This window comes from Macaca fascicularis, chromosome 1 (genome assembly GCF_037993035.2).
Source record: "Macaca fascicularis isolate 582-1 chromosome 1, T2T-MFA8v1.1".
NCBI lineage: Eukaryota > Metazoa > Chordata > Mammalia > Primates > Cercopithecidae > Macaca > Macaca fascicularis.
The window spans coordinates 223,726,257-223,748,481 of record NC_088375.1 but is presented as its reverse complement, the minus strand read 5'-3'; the positions used below and the strand labels follow the sequence as shown (position 1 = coordinate 223,748,481).

The following is a 22,225-nucleotide window of genomic DNA, read 5'->3' as shown; positions in this document are numbered from 1 at the left end:
CCCTGACCTCACTCACCCCACTGCCTTGGGGGGCTGTCACCAGTGGTCTTGTGAAAGGTTTGGTACGGCTATGTCAGCTTCCCAGGACAGTTCTGGGTCCCACATGACTGCGGTGATCCTCTGTGCCCCAGGCTATCCACGAGGGCCCACCTGCAGCCCCAGGCCTGCAGCAGACCCTTGGGGGTCAGACAGCAAGGCCCCTGCAGACCCTCACCCCAGAGGCGCCCAATGAATGTGGCCCTGCCTGGGCCCAGCCAAGGTCAGGAGACACAGAACTCCAATCTTTGCTATAAATACACGTGTTTGGTGAGTGAGGGGCAACAGAAGGCAGAGAGATGGCGCTGTACACAGCTGGTATAGGCTTGGAGGTGGAACGCCAGAGAGACAGACACACAGACAGTCCGCCTAGCAGGGCAGGCCGGGCAGCATTCTGGGGCTTGTAACACTTGGTTGGTGGGCGAGAGCCGGGAGGAGGTCTGGCCCAGGGCTAGAGGGGCCGAGGCACCCTGCAGGCTCCAAGGTCCGAGGTCCTGGGTGGCATCCGCGGTGGCACCTGGGCTCAGCTCACGTCATTCAGGGCCTGGAGGGACACGAGGCCAGTCAGGAGGGTGCTCTGGGTCCCTGGGTCCCCCCACCTGGCCCCACAGGCCACCCACCTTGCGGGCAAACTCGGGCAGCACGAAGGCGGCGCGGTGCACGTCGGAGTTGTAGTACTTCAGCTGCATCTGTGCCACCTGCTGCTGCGTCAGCGGCTGCACCGGCTCCTGGAAGTTGGTGCTCTGGGGACCGGGCCGGGGCACATCAGGGGGGGCACTTTGTTTTTTTTTTTTTTTTTGAGATAGAGTCTCACTCTGTTGCCCACGCTGGAGTGCAGTGGCGTTATCTCAGCTCACTGCAACCTCTGCCTCCTGGGTTCAAGTGATTCTCCTGCCTCAGCCTCAGGTACACGCCACCACACCCAGCTAATTTTGTTTTTGGGTTTTTTTTGTATTTTGAGTAGAGATGGAGTTTCTCCATGTTGGTCAGGCTGGTCTTGAACTCCTGACCTCAAGCAATCTGCCCGCCTCGGTCTCCCAAAGTGCTGGGATTCCAGGTGTGAGACACCGCGTCTGGCCTGGGGACGGCTCTTTTTTTTTATTTATTTTTTTTGAGATGGAGCCTTTCTCTGTCCCCCAGGCTGGAGTGCAGTGGTGTGATCTCGGCTCCCTGCAAGCTCCGCCTCCCGGGTTCACGCCATTCTCCTGCCTCAGCCTCCCCAGCAGCTGGGACAACAGGCAAACGCCGCCGTGTCCGCTGTTTTGTATTTTTGTATTGTAAAAATACAAAAAATAATTTTTTTGTATTTTTAGTAGAGATGGGGTTTCACCGTGTTAGCCAGGATGGTCTCCATCTCCTGACCTCGTGACCGCCCGCCTCGGCCTCCCAAAGCGCTGGGATTCCAGGAGTGGCCACCGCGCCCGGCAGGGGAGGGCTCTTTATTTACGCCCACCTTCCCCCGACCCCCACCCGTGGGCGCCCCCATCTCACCGGGTTCTTGCTGCACAGCATGAAGCCGATCTGGCCGCTGGGGTAGGTGGGGATGGTGCAGTAGGCGTAGGCCACCACGGGGAACAGGGACTGGCAGAACTGCCGCATCTCCTTGATGAGGTCCAGGTGCAGCCACTGGCACTCGCCTGGGGGCCCCGAAGCATCAGCATCTGGCAGGGCCTGCCCTGCCCTGCCCCACCCACCCCGCCCCACTGCTCCAGGCCTGTGGCTCACCCTGGCAGCAGAGGACACCATCTTCCTTGAGGGCCGTCTTCATAAGCTGGTAATAAGACTCCTTGAAGAGACTTTCGGCGGGGCCTCGGGAAGGATGGAGGGAGACACACTGAACACAGTCTGGCTGAGACCTCCAGGGCCACTCTTACCCCGTGACACAGACCCACACAGCTGCCAGGTGGCCAGAGCCAGGATCTGAACCCAGGTCTGTGGGTGACAGGCTCCACACCTGAGTCCCATTCTTGGGGGAGTGTCATTGGCACCACAGCAGAGGAACCTCTACCCCAGGCCTTGGTCCAAGACTAGAGCCTGCCCCCACTCCAGTGCTGACCAGTCCAGAGCAGAGGGGAGGCTGAAGAGGACACAGGGGCCTCAGTGTCCCAATGCCAGATCCCCACTCTCCTTGGGGCCCAGTTTGTGAACTCAGGGCAGTGGCCTGGCTCCTGCCTACTGTCCTGAGCCATGTTTCAGAGGGCAGGTAACAACTGAGAAGGGAAAAGTACAGCTCTAGTTCAAGGGGCGGGAGGCTGCTCTATCCTCGACTCTGAAGGCCTGGGGGAGGCTGACCTCCAGACCCGCAGCTGTCAGAAAACCCTGGGGCCCATCCGCTGCTTACCCATAGGGTCTGAGGAGTCAGTGATGATCACATCGAAGGCATCCTGATTCTGTTTCATGAACTCAAAACCGTCACCCACATGTAGGGTCAGCTTCGAGCTAGAGTAGCCAATGGCCATGCCTGGCAGGAACTTCTTGGAGACTTGGATGACATCCTGGAGGGGATGGGAGGGACCAGACTGGGCCAAGGGGCTGGGGGACCTGGAGCCAGACACAGCCACGTGGGACCCTCCAAGTGCCTCACAGGCAAGTGGCCTTGGCCAAGCCCTTCCTTTTTCTTTTTTTTTTTTTTGAGACAGGATCTCACTCTGTGGCCTAGGCTGGAGTACAGTGGCATGGATCATGGCTCACTGCACCTTCGGCCTCCAGGGCTCAGGTGATCCTCCCACCTCAGCCTCCTGAGTAGCTGGGACTTCGAGTGTGTTCCATCATGCTCGGCTACTTTTTAAATTTTTGGTAGAGATGGAGTCTCCCTATGTTGCCTCGAACTCCTAGGCTCGAGGGATCCTCCCACCTCGGCCTCCGAAAAGCGCTAGGATTACAGTTGTGAGCCTCCACAGCTGGCCCCTTTCAGGAACCTCAGTTTATAATGTGTAAAGCGGGAAAAACTCTGGTACCTCTCTTTCTCCTCGAGAGCCGGCTCTTGCCTGTGGCTTGAGCTCCTCTCTCCCATCCCTACCCGCTCCTTCCAGACCAAATCACCCTGTCTGAGTGGCTTTCTTGTCCCTTCCTATTTATTTCTTTTCTTTTTTTTCTTTTTTGAGATGGAGTCTCGCTGTGTCACCCAGGCTGGAGCGCAGTGGCGCGATCTCAGTTCACTGCAAGCTCCGCCTCCCGGGTTCACGCCATTCTCCTGCCTCAGCCTCCCGAGTAGCAGGGATTACAGGCGCCTGCCACCATGCCCGGCTAATTTTTTGTATTTTTAGTAGAGACGGGGTTTCACCGTGTTAGCCAGGATGGTCTCGGATCTCCTGCCCTGGTGATCCACCCGCCTCAGCCTCCCAAAGTGCTGGGATTACAGGCGTGAGCCACCACGTCCGCCCAGTCAATATTTTTTCGAGACAGAGTCTTGCTTTGCTGCCCAGGCTGGAGTGCGGGGGCACGATCTCAGCTCACTGCAATGCAACCTCCTGCCTCAGCCTCCCAAGTAGTTGGAATTACAGGCGCATGCCACCAAGTCCTGCCATTTTTTTTTTGTATTTTTAGTAGAGATGGAGGTTTCATCATGTTGGCCAGGCTGGTCTCAAACTCCTGACTTTGTGATCCGCCCACCTCAGCCTCCCGAAGTGCTGGGAGGCGTGAGCCACCATGTCTGGCCATTTGATGTCTCCTTTAACTAGGACATCAGCTCCTAGGGGGCAGGGACTGATCTGTCTACTACTGTCCCCGTACCCGGGCAACACCTGGCACGTAGCATGATTTTAGTGAGCAGCTACTGAGCGTAAGGGGTAATGTACTAATAGTTGAGCTGTCTCTGGGCCCTGCCGGGGGATGAGATTAAAAATCAGCTTAAAAATCAGCTTAGTCGACTGGGCGGGATGGCTCACGCCTGTAATCCCACTACTTTGGGAGGCCAAGGCTGGCAGATCACCTGAGGTCACGAGGTCCAAGACCAGCCTGACCAACATGGAGAAACCCCATCTCTACTAAAAATATAAAATTAGCTGGGCATGGTAGCACATGTCTGTAATCCCAGCTACTTGGGAGGCTGAGGTGGAAGAATTACTTAAGCCTGGGAGGTGGAGGTTGCAGTGAGCCAAGATTGTGCTACTGCACTCCAGCCTGGGCAACAAGAGCAAAACTCCGTCTCAGAAGAAAAAAAAAAAAAAAAAAATCTGCTTAGTCTTACTAAGAACTCGCCACGCAGGTGCCCTCACCACCTGCCAGGCTCTCTGCCATCTGGTTTTCCTACTGAACCCTCCCTGACCAGGTGTTTTCCAGATGGGGAAACAGGCCCCACCTGCCTTGCTCAGGGGTGTGCACCCATTTCAAGGGAACAGCTGGCCGGCGGGAGAACCAGGACTCAAACCCCCCCCAATTGGCTCTATGCCGGCACTCACCTCGTCTATCTCACACTGGACCACAGACTCCACGGAGGGGTGCTTCACCACCTCACGCAGGACACCTCCATCTCCGCCCCCGATGATCAGCACCTGGGAGGAGGGGGCAGTAAAGGCAGGGGCCCTGGCAGAACTGGGCGCCCCCAGGACCCAGAAGCAGACCCCCTGGTCCCTCGGACCCACGGGCCTCATCATTTTCTACCCTCGGAAAATCTTTCGTGCTGGTGTCCCCTTTCCTGGAAGTTCCTTCCAGGGCTGCCCTAGGCTTCCGAGGCGGCGTCAGTGTCGGCCCCCACCTCTCTGCGGGACTCCCTGGCCTTGCTAGCACTTTCTCTGACAACCGTGCAGGCAGCATCTGGGAAGAGTCCGGGGCACACCTGGGGCCGCCCCTCGTCCGGCACTGTTCCAGGGGACACTGGGGTACCTTTCGCGGGTTGGGGTGGCTGCAGAGAGGCAGGTTGGCGATCATCTCCTGGTAGGAGAACTCGTCCCTCTCCGTGCACTGGATGACACCGTCCAACACCAGCACGTTGCCATAGGTCTTACTGCGGGCGGAGTGACAGTCAGGGGCCTGGGTTCTCTGGGGTGGGGAAAACATACCCCAAGCCGCCCTGGGTGAGGAGGGTCTCCCCACCCCGCCTAGGGGTCCCAGGGGTGAAGAGCGATGGTGACACGTGGCAAGGAACGGCAGGCGGGCCGCCGGGTGGAGGCTGGGGTGGGAACCGGGGTCTACTCGGGCTCTGACGTATCCCGAGGCTGACACGTGGAGCGGGGCGCAGACTCCGGCTCCCCCGCCCAAGAGGCCAGCCCGCAGCCCCAGCCCCAGCCCAGGGAGGCGGGGTGAGGGGTGGCGAGGGAGCCAGGGCAGGACGGGGTCCGGCCGGCTTGGGTCCCGGCGTGGAGGGGCCCGTGAGGCGGGCAGCAGGCGGCCTGGGCTGAGCCGAGGAAGCCGGCGCCCGCGGGCAGCGGCGGTACCTGCGGAAGACTAGGATGTCCTGGTAGCGCGAGCGCCGGTGGTGGAGCAGCTGCTCCACCTGCAGCGACAGGGCCTGGCCGGGCCACAGACTGCAGGTCTCGCGGAACCAGCCCTCGCGGATGGCGGCGGGGCCGGATGCAGCGGGGCCATCGGGGCCGGGCTCCATGGCGGGCAGGCGGGCGGGCGGCGCGGGGCGCGGGCCCGGGACTGCAGGCCGCGCGGAGCCGCAGCACAACGGGACCAGCTCCGCCCGCCGCCCGCGCCGCAACCTAACCCGGGCGCGGGGCGGGGCCTGCCGGCGGGGGCGGAACCCGCGCTCTCCAATGGCAAAGGGGCCTCGCCGGGCGCTCATTGGCCACCGGCACGCAGAGCGGCGCGGAGTGGCTGGGGGGCGCCGTCCGTCGGCGGCAGCAAGGTAGTGCGGCCCGCTGCAGGGGCCACGTGGGGCCCGGCCGGGGCCGGGCTGCCGGGCAGGGTTCCGGGGCGGGCTGGACCGGCGGAAGGGGTCTGGGTCCTTCCTCCGCCTCAACCAGCCGGGGCGGTGCACCACCGGCCTCTGCTCCCTTCTCGGGGTTGGGAAGCACCGAGGGCCGCTAGGGACTGCGGGACTCGGGCTTGGTGCGGAGTGCGAGAGCGCTGGGACGTGCGGATTCGGGAGTCAGCCTTTGGGCTGGAGACACGGGAGCGGGCAGCTACAGTGGGTTACGTTGTTGCACGGAGCGAGTAGAACGTATCCCTCGCTGCGTCCAAAATCTGGTTCCTTGTTGGATTTGAACAGATTATGTGGCTCGTCGGGGCGAACTGAGGGTTTTTATTTACTTGGAAAGAATCATCACAGTCCGCGAATTAACAAGCTGGATTTAGCCATTTTCCCTTAGTTCCTCTGAGCCATGAGCCTATGGCTGTTGAATACGAGAGAAGTGCTTTTCTAAACGAGTTTCTAAATTTACCAAGTGTCCAGGAAGAGGCCCAGAACATACATATTCAGCACCAGAAAAGACTGGCACGCAATTTTTCTTGACAAACTGGGTCTTGCTCCTTGAAGGGTGGGTGGGAATGTGCTTTCTGTTTTTATGAGAATGTCAAAGAACTTCTCAGAATCACATTAAGCATGCTAATTACCAAATATTAAATGCTAATTGTTCTACACGCAGTTCGAATGCCAAGGAAGATGAAACTGGTATAAGCTACTCTTGACATTATGTCAGGGATGGTTTTGACACGTTTTGCAGCCTCCGCCTGGAGGTGGGGAACGTTTCCTGTGTCGTCCCCAGAGCTGAGTAAGTGTTGTTTATCGGTGAGAGCAAGCCTCAAGCCTAGGCAACAATGTGCCTGGCTTGCCTTTAAGCCCCTTCTAAAGGGGAGGTAAACCAAGACCGCTAAAGAATTGCTAGGTGCCGCGATGGTTCACCCCGGTAATCCCAGCACTTTGGGAGGCCGAGGCGGGCAGATCACGAGGTCAAGAGATCAAGACGATCCTGGCTAACATGGTGAAACCCCGTCTCTACTAAAAATACAAAAGTTAGCTGGGCGTGGTGGTGCGCGCCTGTAGTCCCAGCTACTCGGGACGCTGAGGCAGGAGCATCGCTTGAACCCGGGAGGTGGAGATTGCAGTGAGCCGATATTGCGCCACTGCACTCCAGCCTAGCCTGGCGACAGAGCGAGACTCCGTCTTAAAAAAAAAAAAAAAAAAAAAAAATTATTGCTAGGCATAGGCTGGGCGCGGTGGCTCAGGCCTGTAATCCCAGCACTTTGGGAGGCCAAGGCGAGTGGATCATCTGAGGTCAGGAGTTCAAGACTAGCCTGGCCAACATGGTGAAACCTCGACTCTACTAAAGATACAAAAAATTAGCCAGGGTCGGGGCGGACGCCTGTAATCCCAGCTATTCGGGAGCCTGATGCAGGAGAGTCGCTTGAACCCGGGAGGTGCAGGTTGCAGTGAGCCGAGATTGCGCCACTGCACTCCAGCCTGGTGACAGAGCAAAACTCCATCTAAAAAAAAAAAAAAAAAAGAATTGCTAGGCAGCTGGGCACAAGGGCTCAGGCTTGTTAATACTAGGATTTTGGGAGGCCGAGGCAGGACCACTTGAGCCCAGGAGTTCGAGACCAGCCTGGGCAACATAACAAGACCCTGTCTCTAAAAAAAATAAAATAAAAAATAAAAAATGCTAGGCAACAGCTTCCATGGACTTGTTCCAGGAACAAAGATTATTCGTGAAAGGTCCACATAGTGGGTAAGAGTCAGTGTGTCCAGTGCTACAGGCTTGACTGGGTTCAACCCTGTACTTCGGTCAAGGTGTTCGCCTACCTTGCCTGTACTTCCTCGAAGACATTTCTGCCTCTGGATTGTAACTGCCTGTGTACTTGGCTGTGTTCCCTGAGCCAGATCATAAGCTCTGAAGCTGAGGATGGTGGCCATAGATGGCAGGCCTGCATGCAGCCAGGTGCCTTGTGGATCAGCTTGCTTTTAGGTGGTGAAGGACTGACCGTAGACGTGGCCCTGGCATTCCAGGGCACTGCATAGGGGCAAGTGGAGGGCCAAGTCCATCCCATCCCTTCTACAAGCTGGACAAAGCTGCTCCGGCATGTGGGTCCTCACATTGACAAAGGCTCACACATTGACATCCTTTGTCTTCCTGTAGAGGGAGTGGAACTGAGGCCTCAGCCTCCAGCAGGAACAGAACTTGAGACCTCTGGGCCAGAGTGCACAGAGATTGCACAAACCTTCCAAGTTTAGAGAAGACCCAAACCCTGAATTACAGACAAAAAAGCCCCCAAATGTATAGCACTGTGAATCCAAAAATACCACCTGACTTCAGGTCACGAGGAAGAAAAACTGATTTTGCCAGAAGTAGCCATTACTGCACAGCCCAGTTACAATCACAATTGACGTTAAAGTCAGGCCAGATGACTACAGAAGTCTACAGAAAAAAAACCAGGATTGGCCATGTGTGGTGGCTCATGCTTGTAATCCCAGCAGTTCAGGAGGCCGAAGGGGGCGGATCGCCTGAGGTCAGGAGTTCAAGACCAGCCTGGCCAATGTGGTGAAATTCCATCTCTACTAAAAATACAAAAATTAGCTGCCATGGTGGCACGCACCTGTCATCCCAGCCACTCGGGAGGCTGAGGCATGAGAATTGCTTGAACCCGGGAGGTGGAGGTTTCAGTGAGCCACAGTCGCACCACTGCACTCCAGCCTAGGTGACAGAGCAAGACCCTGTCAACAACAACAACAAAAAAACAAAAACAAAAAAACCAACACCAAAAATCAAAACAAAAAACAAAAACAAAAAAAACCAGGATTGAGAAAATCAGGCTTTAGCATGAAATGTTTCTCCCTAAAATTCAGACCAATGTACCTCAAAAATCCAGTTATAAAGCTTAAGTGTCTAGTGGGTTAACTATCCCACCCAAGCTCCTAAAAAGTGTCGTTATAAAAGGAAAAAGGGGAGACAGGGTAGAGGAGAGAAAGGTGGGCCAATGGCTGCTGTTCAAGGAAATGGTTTAAATGGGGCTGCCACGTGGTTATGTGTCTGTCACAAGAGGCTTGTTAGGCAGTTAGCACTTGAGTCATTTTTCTAGCCTTCCATTCAGCCAGGCAGACAGCTGTGGTTATGAGTGGGAACAATTTTGGCCATTACGTGGTGTGGCTTGGTTGAAAATGCCTATGGCAAGCTGCCTAAGGCACCACAAACAGCAGCATACCTCCTTGAGCACACAGCCTTCCTGCTCATAAATTCTCTCTACCTCCAACCCAGCCAGCCCTGCCAGATCCCTTTCCCTTCCTCTTGGAGCACAGGCCCAGCCATGGACTCCACTACTCAGTCACTGTACAGTTTCTGACCCACACACACCCCTTTATGTGCTCCCCATCCTCCTTCGTCCTGTCCCAGGTGCTCCCCAAGTGACCTGACATTGAGCTCCAGCTGTTCTTTGAACACCCGAAGACCATCATCTCTACCCCATGGCTCAAGAGTTCTGGATTTTGGGGTTGATGGATCAGTAAACCTGCGCAAACAGCATCTAAGGACTGACACTGGGTTGCGAACTTTTTATTTGGCAAGATTGACCATTTGAAAAGATCTTAAACTCCTGTCTAAGGTTCCTGTCTTTTAAAAAACAAACAGAAGGCTGGGCGCCATGGCTCAGGCCTGTAATCCCAGCACTTTGGGAGGCCAAGGTGGGTGGATTATCTGAGGTCAGGAGTTCAGGACCAGCCTGGCTAACATGGTGAAATCCCATCTCTACTAAAAATACAAAAATTAGCCAGGCGTGGTGGTGGGCGCCTGTAATCCCAGCTACTCGGGAGGCTGAGGTAGGAGAATTTCTTGAACCCAGGAGGTGGAGGTTGCAGTGAGCCAAGTTCGTGCCATTGCACTCTAGCCTGAACGACTGGAGAGGGAGACTCTACCTCAAAAAACAAACAAACAAACAAAAACATCATTACAAAGACAAAACCAGGCCGGGCGCGGTGGCTCAAGCCTGTAATCCCAGCACTTTGGGAGGCCGAGATGGGCGGATCACGAGGTCAGGAGATCGAGACCATCCTGGCTAACCCGGTGAAACCCCGTCTCTACTAAAAATACAAGAAAATTAGCCGGGTGAGGTGGCGGGCGCCTGTAGTCCCAGCTACTTGGGAGGCTGAGGCAGGAGAATGGCGTGAAACCGGCGGGGCGGAGCTTGCAGTGAGCCGAGATCGCGCCACTGCACTCCGGCCTGGGGCACAGCAAGACTCCGTCTCAAAAAAGAAAAAAAAAAAAAAAAAAAAGACAAAACCAATATGGAAAACTTCCAAAGAAAGGGTGCAGCATTATTTCAACTCTCTGGGAGACTGTTTTCATCCGTCTCTAACCAGTGGTAAGACCAATGCACCCGCTCAGCCAGGCTCAGGCCTGTGGCTTCAGCTAACAGTGGTTCTCAAACTTCAGCAGGCAGAAGAATCATCAGGAGAGCCGGGTGAGCACAGCGGCCCCGGCAGCCTCCTGGCTCTGGGTGGCACTGGATTCTTTCTGACAAGCCCCCATCTGGGCTGTCAGAAACCTCCGCTTTGAGCAGCGCTGCCAGAGAGCTCTCTAGAAGTCCCTTGCTCCTCAGGGTCCAGTCCGAATGCCCCTTTCACGAGGCCTCTCAGGCCATCCTCAGTAGAAAAGAATTTCTCATTTTGGCCGGGTGCAGGGGCTCACGCCGTGCAATCCCAGCACTTTGGAAGGCTGAGGCGGGCGGATCACTTGAGGTCAGGAGTTCGAGACCAGTCTGGCCAATATGGTAAAACCCCGTCTCTACTAATTAGCTGGGTGTGGTGGTGGGCGCCTGTAATCCCAGCCACTTAGGAGGCTGAGGCAGGAGAATCGCTTGAACCCAAGAGGCAGAGGTTTCAGTAAGCCGAGATCGCGCCACTATGCTCCAGCCTGGGTGACAAGAGTGAGACTCTGTCTCAAAAAAAAAAAAAAAAAAAAAAAAAATTTCCACCTGTGAGGCCGGGTGCAGCGGCTCACGCCTGTAATCCCAGCACTTTGGGAGGCTGAGGTGAGTGGATCACCTGAGGTCAGGAATTCGAGATCAGCCTGACCAACATGGTGAAACCTCGTCTCTACTTAAAAATACAAAAATTAGCCGGGTGTGATGGCAGGTGCCTGTAATCCCAGCTCATTGGGAGGCTGAGGCAGGACAACTGCTTGAATCTAGGAGGCAGAGGTTTCAGTGAGCCAAGATTGTGCCATGCCATTGTACTCCAGCCTGGGCAACAAGAGCGAAACTCCGTCTCAGAAAAAAAAAAAAAAATTCCACTTGTCAATTTTTTATAGCAGAGACTGCCATTTTTGGGCAGTGACTGTTCTTTGTCCTTCGATGTCTGTTCTTCCCAAATTCTATAATAGAACCCTGGGCTTTTAGCTGGACACATGGATGACTGAAATAATGACATTTCCTAATATCCCTTGCTGTGGTCATGTGACTAAGTTCTGACCAACGGGAAGTTGAAATGGGCAGTGTCCTATTCAAAGAGATTGGGTGCTCTTCTTTCCTCCTCCCAGCAGATGGGAATGAGAAAGTAATGGCTGGAGCAAGGGCAGCCACCCTGCATCATGAGGCAGCAGCCTTGTATTTGAGCTGAGGATGGTAAAACAATAGGAGTCTGTGTCTGATGATCATGAGCATCACACTAGCTCTGGACCAACTATATTTACAAAAGAGGAGGAAAATCATCTCTCTTGTTAAAAGTCACTCAAATCATCTCTCTTGTTAAAAGTTTGGCTTTTCTGTCATTTGCAATCAACCTAGTCCTAGCTAATACAAACTCCAGCCTATCTTAGGACAAGGCTGTTCTCTGCTGTTCTGCTTGAATGGGAGCTCTCTGACAGCAGTGATGTGTGATTTAGTTTGGTACACCCCAAAGGGTATCATATACAGTTGGCAGTCTCAATACTTGGTGGGATGCATTTCAAAGAAAAAAGGTTCCTAGGTTAAGTATTTGTAAAAACCAAAGTAATGGCATTCTGTGCTTATTAGCCCATCTCAGGATTAAAATAAAATGAAATTCTAAAGAAATTATCAGAGGCCGGGCACGGTGGCTCAAGCCTGTAATCCCAGCACTTTGGGAGGCCGAGACGGGCGGATCACGAGGTCAGGAGATCGAGACCATCCTGGCTAACACAGTGAAACCCCGTCTCTACTAAAAAATACAAAAAACTAGCCGGGCGAGGTGGTGGGCGCCTGTAGTCCCAGCTACTTGGGAGGCTGAAGCAGGAGAATGGTGTAAACCCAGGAGGCGGAGCTTGCAGTGAGCTGAGATCCGGCCACTGCACTCCAGCCTGGGTGACAGAGTAAGACTCCGTCTCAAAAAAAAAAAAAAAAAAAAAAAAGAAATTATCAGAGATTGGGTCACAAATTTATACAAAGGTTCAGTGCTGCATTATTAAGAATAGTACCAAAAATGAAAACCTAAATGTTTAACAGTGGGGGTTGGCAAAACTAAATTTTAGATTGAGAAAAGTGTCACAATATAAACTTTCAAGGTGAAAAATGATAGAAACCTAAACCCAAGATATATTAAAAAGATGTATCTATATACACATAGCAAAAGTTTACAAGGAAATACAGCAAAATGTTAAAGATTATCTCAGTTGGGCGTGGTGGCTCATGCCTGAAATCCCAACACTGGGAGGACAAGATGGGAGGATCGCTTGAGGCCAAGAGTTCAAGACCAGCCTGGGCAACACAGCAAGACCCCGTCTCTATAAAACATAAGAAAAATTACCCAGGTGTGGTGGCATGTGCCTGTAGTCTTAGCTATGTGGGAGGCTGAGGCGGCAGGATCACTTGTGCCTGGGAGGTCAAGGCTGCAGTTAGCCAAGATCACACCACTGCACTCCAGACTAGGCAACAGAGTGAGACCCTATCTCATAAAAAGAAGAAGAAAAAAAACAAAAACAAAAACAAAAAACAAAACATCTTTGTGTGGCAGGACTACAGATGCTTAAAATTTTCTCTTTGTATTTTTCTTTTGTTTTTGAGAGAGTATTGTTCTACTGCCCAGGCTAGAATGCAGTGGTGTAATCTCAGCTCACTGCAACCTCTGCCTCCTAGGTTCAAGCGATTCTCCTGCCTCAGCCATCCGAGTAGCTGAGATTACAGGTGCTCACCATGCCTGGCTAATTTCTGTATTTTCAGTAGAGATGGGGTTTCACCATGTTGGCTAGGCTGGTCATGAACTCCTGACCTCAGGTGATCCGCCTGCCTCAGTCTCCCACAGTGCTGGGATTACAGGCGTGAGCCACCACGTCCGACCTTGCATTTTACTATATTTCCCACATTTCCTGCAATGAACATGTTATTACTTCTATAATCAGAAAAAAAAAAAAGTCGATTAAAAAAAAAAAAAGAACAGAACAGAGTAGAGAACAGGTCCTCAGGAGCCACTGCTAGCTCTAGGGCACCTTACCACTTCCTTTCCCGATGGCATTTTTTAACCAGGTGGCTCCATTCATGTTATTTGAAGGCTCAGGAAGGAAGTGAAACTGCCCAGAGAACCCTCTCCAAGTGGAGCGATGAACATCACAGCTTCTGCTTTGCAGGTGCTGCCACTTCTGAGTCCCAGCAATTTGTCTCATATTCCTCCTCGGGAGTGGCTCTGGATTTTTTTCTTTTTCTTTTTTTTTTTTTGAGACAGAGTCTCGCCTTGTCGCCCAGGCTGGAGTGCAGTGGTGAGATCTCAGCTCACTGCAAACTCCGCCTCCCGGGTTCATGCCATTCTCCTGCCTTAGCCTCCCGAGTAGCTGGGACTACAGGTGCCCGCCACCACGCCTGGCTAATTTTTTGTATTTTTAGTAGAAAGGGGGTTTCACTGTGTTGGCCGGGATGGTCTCGATCTCCTGACCTCGTGAGCCGCCCACCTTGGCCTCCCAAAGTGCTGGGATTACAGGTGTGAGCCACCGTGTCCAGCCAGCTCTGGATTTTTCTAGAAGTCACCATAACCCCTGGAACACACTCACCTGCCCAGACAGCTGAAGATGGTTGCCTGAACAGGATGGCAACCTGCCCAGAGCTGTGGCGGCAACAAAATAAAAGTCAGGAATCAGCTTTCTTCCAGGAAGAATATTTTTTAATGGTTTAAAAATACGTCTGTACAAAAGCAGCACTGGCATTTGGTGCTTCTGGTCCACGGGTGCTGCGTGTCTTCCAGGACTATCTCTGTGGCCAGTTGTACCTGAAGCCTCTGCAGAGACAGTGTAAAAACAACAGTTATTTCTTCTGGGTTGGCTGGATGTTCTCAGATGGTTTACAAAACGGTGCAAACCTTAATCATGCAGAACAGAGGGAGAATGGCTTGTTCAGGGGCCCCCGAGAACTTGGCGGCCCACCAGAGTTGGCTGAGCTGAGCAGCATCTCGAGAAGGCAGACCTGTTCTTCCTGCCCCCGGGCAAGTCCCCTAACCTCAGGGTCAGCTTGATTATTAGGATTTTATGTTTTTAACAAAAACATTTCACCAGGTGCAGTGGTTCACACCCGTAATCCAAGTACTCTGCGAGGCCGAGTTGGGAGGATCAACTGAGGCCAGGAGTTTGAGACCAGCCTGGCCAACATGGCAAAACCCCATCTCTATGAAAAATACAAAAACATTAGCCGGGCATGGTGGCAGGCACCTGTAATCCCAGCTACTCGGGAGGTTGAGGTGAGAGACTTGCTTGAACCCAGGAGGCGGAGGTTGCAGTAAGCCGAGATTGTGCCACTGCACTCCAGCCTGGGTGAAAGAATGAGACTGTCACAAACCAAAACAAAACCAAGTCAAACCACTCTTCAACAACAAGGATAACCCATACGTGCTTTTTCCTCATTCCTAATAGGCTGGTCCAGGAAAATTTCGTAACTATTCACACCTATTTTCCCTGAGGTGACCCCAGGAAACACAGTAACTGGAAAGCCAGGAACAAGGGGCATCTGAGTCCTGGGGCGCAGTGCCTGGCTCTGTGATGTGTGGCACAGAGCAAATCACGTCCCGCCCTTGTTTTCCGAGTGGTGAGAGGGACCTGGCTGTGGGAGGTTCTCTGAGGCATCCTGGTTGAAGACCCCTGGGCACTCGATCCCCACTGACTGCACCATGCAGGGCAGGTGCTTTTTCACTGGGCTCCCTGGGCCACACCGCCATCCACCACGTACCTGTCTGACTTTCCCGTCGGAAAGGACATGCTTTTGTTTCCCGCCGACTGTTTAATTTTTTTGGCTGCAATGAATTTCTGGAAAGAAAAGAAACCGTTTAAGCTGGGTAGGCACCTTGACCACAAGATACACAGAAACACACACCTGAGCTCAGGGGGCCAAAGATTCTAGCAGCACAGGTGTGACTTTAGATTCCCTGCGAGAGGACGTTTCTGTGTCTCTGAAGGCAAAGCTGCTAGGATGCGCTGCAAGAGGAACAGGAGGGCCCCAAAGCAGCCCTGTCCCCGCGCCTGTGGAACCTGCAGCCATGCTGTTTCCCTGGCACCAGCACCAACACCCACGTGGGGCGAATGCAGGCTTGTGCTGGCCCCAAAGGGGGTGCTTTTGGCCTGCAGCTGTGGTTCCCATGGTAGCAAACACAGAATAACACCCTTTAAAACCACACGCCAGCTTTTACAGCCTCGTTTTATGAGTTGCCGGGGTAGCTGACGGGTATTGCCCGCGCTTGGGAAGAAATGAGGTGAGGAAAAAGATATGCAAAGGAATGGACTCCTGGATGGGCCTGTCTTCTCAGCAGAGGAGGAGGTCAAAAATAGGTGCCACGGGCGTGCTAAAATCCTCCAGGAACAGTCCTTACCTTGCCAGAAGGGGTCTGTTTATTTGGATCAAACTGAGAAGCAGCTTTGGATTTGCTGTTTCCTGCAAGGTAAGAGATGAGAGAGACCTGCGGTCAGGTCAATGAGTTACCAGGCATCACAGGCTCACAGCGAGGCCGGGACCACGACACTCAGGCAAGCCTTGGCTGTCAGAGCGCAACCCCTGTCACAATGAGGGGCTGCGGCTCGTGGCTCATGTAAATGAATACATGGTGATCCTGGTCCCTGTGGGCAGTCTGAAGACCAGGCCTGTTTCTCTTGGCTCTAGTCGCAGGGACGTTAGGGGCAGGTGGCTACAGCAGTGGCCCCTGCACATAAGGAAGTCCATTCTGATCTCTGTGCTGGGTGATGCCGTCAGGAACTCGGGCTCTGAGGCGACACTCCTGTATAAAGGGCCACTGTGTGGAATGGCCTCTGCGCTCTCTTTTCCAAAGGAGCATGTTGTGCCAAAGGCTGCTCGAGTCGGGAATGCCATCTGGAGCCCCTTCGAAGCAGACAGACTCTCATAGCCCCAGCACCCATAGGGGTTCATGTCATAGGTTTTGAGATTTTTCAACAAACAAAATCCTCAGTGTGTGTGTGTGTGTGTGTGTGTGTGTGTGTGTGTGTGGAAGAGAGAAAGAGAGAGAGAGAGAGAGGGTTTATGGGCACAAGTTACAGTGAGGAAGGATGGAGCCCTGGTCACAATGGAAGTGACAGGTGATCTTACTAACCCACCATGGAGGCCACCAAGAGAGTAAGCTCCAGTGGAGGAGGTGGCAACGAGGCTGCAGGCGACTGTCCACATTGCCACGGCCTCTCTGGACTACTCCAACAATTCCTGGCGAGCGCCATGCCTTGCGCAGGGCTCACTTGGCCCCTACGTTGCAGTCTCTTTCTGGCTTCCTCCCCTCTCACGCACACAGATGCCCCCCTATGGGGCCCCAGTACTTCCTCACCAGCAAAAGCCTTGAAGTCTGACTGGCTGTAGTCATAAGGCGTAAACTCTTTTTCTGGCGGCTCTAGGTCCTTTGGCTTCTTGGAAATTTTGAGTCGTTTCTTCTCTTGTTTCTGTTCTGTGGTCCTTGGGTCACTTGTTGCTCGCTCTCTCTTCTTTGCAGCATTTTCTAGCTGTAGATCAGGAACAGATGTGGGGGAGGAACAGGGAGACACATGGGAGAGGGAACCCTGCCGGCCTCAGCAGTAGCTGGGATCCAGCTGCCTAAGTGGTAAGAAGAACTGTCAGTGGTGGGAAGAGGAGCTATGGCTGGAACTTCGGACCAACACTCAGGGTCAGCTGAAACCAATTCCTCACTGGACAATGACATGAGGTCATTTAAGAAAGGCAAGCAGGCCAGGTGCAGTGGTCATGCCTATAATTCCAGTGCTTTGGGTGGCCAAGGTGGGAGGACTTCTTTAGGCAGTCTGAGACCAGCCTGGGCAACATAGCAAGACCTCTATCTCTACAGAAAAATGAAAAAAAATGTAGCCGGGCATGGTGGTGCGTGCTTGTAGTCCTAGCTACTTGGGAGGCTGAGGTGGGAGGATCGTTTGAGCCCAGGAGTACAAGGCTGCTATGAGCTATAATCGCACCACTGTACTTCAGCCTGGGCATCAGGGTAAGAGTAAGACCATGTCACTATTTTTTTTTTAAAAAAAAGAAATTAAAAAAGAGGTGAACTGAAAAGAAGTCAGGACTTAATACAAAGCATAGGGCAAGCCCCCTAAGATACCCAAGGAAGATCCTGACCACAAGGAGGGGCATCGTTTTTCAAAGGAAAAAGGAGAAAGGCTGGCACGTACCGCGACCTGCTGTCGGACGGAGATGGCCTGTTCTGCTGCAGCTTTGCACGCCTCCTTTGCCTGTTCCCGGGCAGCTGCAAGGGAGAGAACTGTCTCTGGAGTTGCTGAATCCAGCAACCACCCTCCTCCATCTCCATCCTCCTCCGACTTGGCCTAGCCACAGGGGTTGTCATGGCTGATCCCTCCTCCCTCGCAGCTCCCTGGTCCCGCATCTCCGCAGGACAGGCTGCCTGAGGGCTCAGGCTCAGGTGCGCTGTGCACCTTCACCTACACTTGAGCTGATTCTCCCTGGCCCTGGCTGCTCCTGTCCTGTGAACCCAAATGCTCAGTGGCCTGTGGACCTGAGGGCGTTTAACAGGATCATCACCATCACCATAGTGGACAAGCTGGCTCAAACCAGCTACTTCGGCTGCCAGCAACTCCAGCTTTCCAGCTGCTCAGGACAAAATCTTCATCCAAGACTCCCTCCTTTAGGCCGGGCGCGGTGGCTCAAGCCTGTAATCCCAGCACTTTGGGAGGCCGAGACGGGCGGATCACGAGGTCAGGAGATAGAGACCATCCTGGCTAACACGGTGAAACCCCGTCTCTACTAAGAAATACAAAAAATAGCTGGGCGAGGTGGCGGCGCCTGTAGTCCCAGCTACTCGGGAGGCTGAGGCAGGAGAATGGCGTGAACCCGGGAGACGGAGCTTGCAGTGAGCTGAGATCCGGCCACTGCACTCCAGCCTGGGCGACAGAGCCAGACTCCGTCTCCAAAAAAAACAAAAAAAAAAAAACAAAACTCCCTCCTTTCTCTCACCTGCCACATCCACCTCATCCTCAAATGCTGTCAGCTTTGCTACGGGACAGATCCAGGCTCTGATAGGTTCTCGCCACCTCTTCTGCTCCCACGCTGGTCTCAAGGCCACTGTTCCCTCTTGCCTGGGCCACTGTCATGTCTCCTCTCCCTTCCTGGGTTCCCATCCTGTCACCTATCGTCTGCTCTTGACACAGCAGCCAGAGGGCCACATGTCAGTCACTTCCCACCCTGTGTCTGCTCAGCACCCTCCTGGCTTCTGAACTCAGAGTAAAAGGCAGCATCATCCTGTGGGCCCCTGCCGGCTCTTTCCCCATTTCCTGCTCTTCTCTACCCGCTCTGCTCATGCAGGCCCACTTGCTGCTGCTGAGCATGCCTAGTGAACTACCCTCAGGGCCTCTGGGCTCGCTGTGCTGTGGCTCCAGAACTCTTCTCTAGCTCACTGCAGGTCTCGTCAATGTCACATTCATTAGACTGCCTTCTCCAACCACCGTCGAGACAGCTACAGCACCCCCCCAGCACTCCCCACCCATCTCTCTGCACAGCACCTGCTGCCATCTGCCAGGATAGACACTGATTGGCCACCATCCCTCAGCAGAAGGGAAGCCCCACAGAGCAGGGGCTGTGCCTACTTCATTCACAGCCGTATCCAGCACGTGGCTGAAACAGCTGATGTGCAACAGCCGTCCTTTAACAGCTGACTGAGTTACAAGGAAGTGAGTGCTACCTGTTTGCTCAGCTGCCTTCTTCTTGACAGTTTCTTTAGAGTCTTTTTGTACTTGCACCTGGGCCAGCTTCCAACGGTTGCTGATCTATAATGAAAGCAAATATAACAAAAAAAACCCTCCAAAGTCAGCCACCCAAGTCTGTCTTACTTTTCATGAGATGATGTAGGGCAGGTTAACCTAAGAAGTACACACATTCTAAGTCATAAGTTTCAAATCTAAGGGCATGAAAAACAAATTTCATGCTGGCTTTATTGCTAAAATCGCTATTAAGGGGGACAAAGTGCTACTGTCCTCCAGGCACTGGGCCATCCGTCATCTCGTTCAATCTCTCTGTAACCCTGGGACAAAGGTACTGTCATCACCCTCTCTTTAGAGATGAGCAAACAGGCTCGGGGAGACTAAATAACTTGTCCAAGGAACACGGTCAGTAAATGACAGAGGCAGACTCAAGGCTGGGCTTCCACAAGTCTGCTGTGTTTCCTTATGACACCCCACTGACCTATGGCGTTACAACACATGGAGGTGACACTGGGCATAACACACGGGACGTGCGGTTGTTCAATGTGCCACAACCCATCAGAGGAAAAGAGGAGAGGAGGCAGAAGCCCCACCTGATTCCCCATTTCTTTTTTTTTTTTTTTTTTTTTTGAGACGGAGTCTGGCTCTGTCGCCCAGGCTGGAGTGCAGTGGCCGGATCTCAGCTCACTGCAAGCTCCGCCTCCCGGGTTTACGCCATTCTCCTGCCTCAGCCTCCCTAGTAGCTGGGACTACAGGCGCCCGCCACCTCGCCCGGCTAGTTTTTTTTGTGTTTTTTTAGTAGAGACGGGGTTTCACCGTGTTAGCCAGGATGGTCTCGATCTCCTGACCTCGTGATCTGCGCGTCTCGGCCTCCCAAAGTGCTGGGATTACAGGCTTGAGCCACTGCGCCCGGCCTGATTCCCCATTTCTAAAAATAGCAAGCTAACTCAGGGACAGGGACAGGGCTAGGGCCAGGGGACCTGTCGGTTTTGCCTAACACAAGAGTTCTGCTGCCACACAGAGGGAGCCAGTCACTCATGTCATCAGAATAGAGGCTTCCTGCAGGGAAGAAGGAGGCTGCGAACCATAGTTCACGTGCTGGCTCCCGGAAATATCTCAAGGGGGTCTAGGGGAGGTGTGTTCTCATCCTTACTCATAATGCTGGTAAAAACAAGCCAGATAAGTAAGATAGAGTGTTTTAAAATTAAAGCTGTCACCTTTAAGATCCTTAAAGTAACAGACATCTGTAAAAATGCATCAAGCTGTATACTTAATATTTGTGTACTTTACTACATATAGATTAAACCTCAATTAAAAAACCGCAAGTGAAGATTTGTTTCTTACAAGGTTTCCCAGTGCTTTTAAGAATCTCACTGAAGTTCTGGACCCTTTCCCTAGAAACAACGCTAGAAAATAAAGGGCTTTTGCCTTCATTGTCAGGGGATTCACAGATGAGATGGACTTGTCTACAACAGAAACCTGGTCTGAATAATTAGGAAATCCCCTTTTCTTAGAAAGTCTCTTTTAGGGCCAGGCGCAGTGGCTCACGCCTGTAGTCCCAGCACTTTGGGAGGCCGAGGCGGGTGGATCACCTGAGGTCAGGAGTTCGAGACCAGCCTGGTCAACATGGTGACACCCCATCTCTACAAAAATTAGCCGGGCATGATGGCAGGTGCCTGTAATCCCAGCTACTCGGGAGGCTGAGGCAGAAGAATTGCTTGAACCTGTGAGGTGGAGGCTGCAGTGAGCCGAGATCGTGCCACTGCACTCCAGCCTGGGTGACAAAATGAAACTCCGTCTCAAAAAACAAAAAAAAAAACAAATAACAACAAAAAAGTCTCTTTTAGAACAGGTGACAAGTCCACTTACTTCATAGATTTTTGTTGATGGATCGAACTTCGCTGCCTGAGAGACGGCACGGTGTCCTAGTGAGGGCAGAAACTGGAGGAAGGAAACGGCTGTGTGAAACGTTGCTGGGAACGGAATCTAGGCCCACAGCGCAGAGGTGCTCAGATGGGGGGCTGCTGGTGCCATGTCAGCGTCTTTGCCTGGACACCAGGGCAGCTGACACACTGGCTTCAGAGGCTTCCTTCCCAGGTGAAAGCATGTACAGCTGTAGGCATCTCTATATATCCTGTCAGCCCTGAGTACACAAAACTACGACTCACCATTCTAAATGGATTTTCAAAGGACTCCATGATGTTCTGGGCTTTTTTCTGTGCAATTGTCAATGGACCCTTTTTATTGTCTTCAGCACTAGGTTCCTGCAGGGACAGACAAAAAAATGATCACTAATAACCATGATCATCTGTGACATCAAGACGCAAGCAAGACAGCAATAGTGAATAGTGATTTTTTTTTGTTTTTGGAGACAGAGTCTCGCTCTGTTGCCCAGGCTAGAGTGCAGTGGTGTGATCTCTGCTCACTGCAACCTCCATCTCCTGCATTCAGGTGATTCTCCTGCCTCAGCCTCCTGAGTAGGTGGGATTATAAGCACGTGCCACCATGCCCGGTTAATTTTTGTATTTTTAGCAGAGACCAAGTTTCACCATATTTGGCCAGGCTGGTCTTGAACTCCTGACCTGAAGTGATCCACCCGTCTTGGCCTCCCAAAGTGTTGGGATTACAGGCATGAACCACCGCATGCACCCAGCCAGTAACAGTGATATTAATACCAATGGCTAAGGCTAATTTTTCATGCACTGTCCTATGTATAAGGCGTTGTGTCTGCAACAGCACCCAGTAGCATTTCAATATCAATGTGCTGGATCAGTGAATTCTCACCATGTCCTCATAGCCTATGTGGTGGTATTACTCTCACCACCTTACAGAGGAGGAAACTGAGGCCTACAGAGGTTGTGACAGTCTTTCAGAGGCTTGCAGTGAATATGAGCAGACCAAGGATTTAAACCCAGCATGGTCTGGCTCTAGAATATGAGGTCTTAATTGATGCCTGAAATTTATTTTATGTATGTATGTATGTATTTTTTTGAGATAGAGTCTTGCTCTGTTGCCCAGGTTGGAGTGCAGTGGTGTGATCTCTGCTCACTGCAACCTCTGCCTCCCCGGTTCAAGCGATTCTCCTGACTCAGCCTCCCGAGTAGCTGGGATTACAAGCATGCACCACAACCCCCGGCTAATTTTTGTGTTTTTAGTAGAGACAGGGTTTCACCATGTTG

The 22,225-nt window shown here is 52.8% G+C and overlaps 2 protein-coding genes across 2 annotated transcripts in view; both read right to left on the bottom strand.

Annotated features, from left to right (window-relative positions):
• Positions 1–283: 283 nt before the first annotated feature.
• SRM (spermidine synthase) lies at positions 284–5,683 on the bottom strand. The gene is made up of 8 exons (XM_005544808.2): positions 5,412–5,683; positions 4,861–4,981; positions 4,437–4,529; positions 2,378–2,531; positions 1,762–1,845; positions 1,528–1,673; positions 657–779; positions 284–580 (listed from the first exon to the last, which is right to left on the bottom strand). The coding sequence occupies exons 1-8, from the start codon at positions 5,576–5,578 to the stop codon at positions 560–562; spliced, it is 909 nt and encodes a 302-aa protein (XP_005544865.2). The 5' UTR covers positions 5,579–5,683; the 3' UTR covers positions 284–559.
• Positions 5,684–13,989: 8,306 nt separating this feature from the next.
• Positions 13,990–22,225, bottom strand: part of EXOSC10 (exosome component 10) — a 30,415-nt gene continuing 22,179 nt past the window's right edge. Inside the window, exons 18-25 of the mRNA XM_005544806.4 lie at positions 21,215–21,310; positions 20,916–20,987; positions 19,028–19,112; positions 17,505–17,578; positions 16,661–16,832; positions 15,704–15,765; positions 15,067–15,143; positions 13,990–14,125 (exon numbers count right to left, since the gene is read on the bottom strand). Of these exons, the coding sequence (XP_005544863.3) occupies positions 14,095–14,125; positions 15,067–15,143; positions 15,704–15,765; positions 16,661–16,832; positions 17,505–17,578; positions 19,028–19,112; positions 20,916–20,987; positions 21,215–21,310 (669 nt within the window). The 3' untranslated portion in view covers positions 13,990–14,094. The remainder of the gene's footprint in view (positions 14,126–15,066; positions 15,144–15,703; positions 15,766–16,660; positions 16,833–17,504; positions 17,579–19,027; positions 19,113–20,915; positions 20,988–21,214; positions 21,311–22,225) is intronic.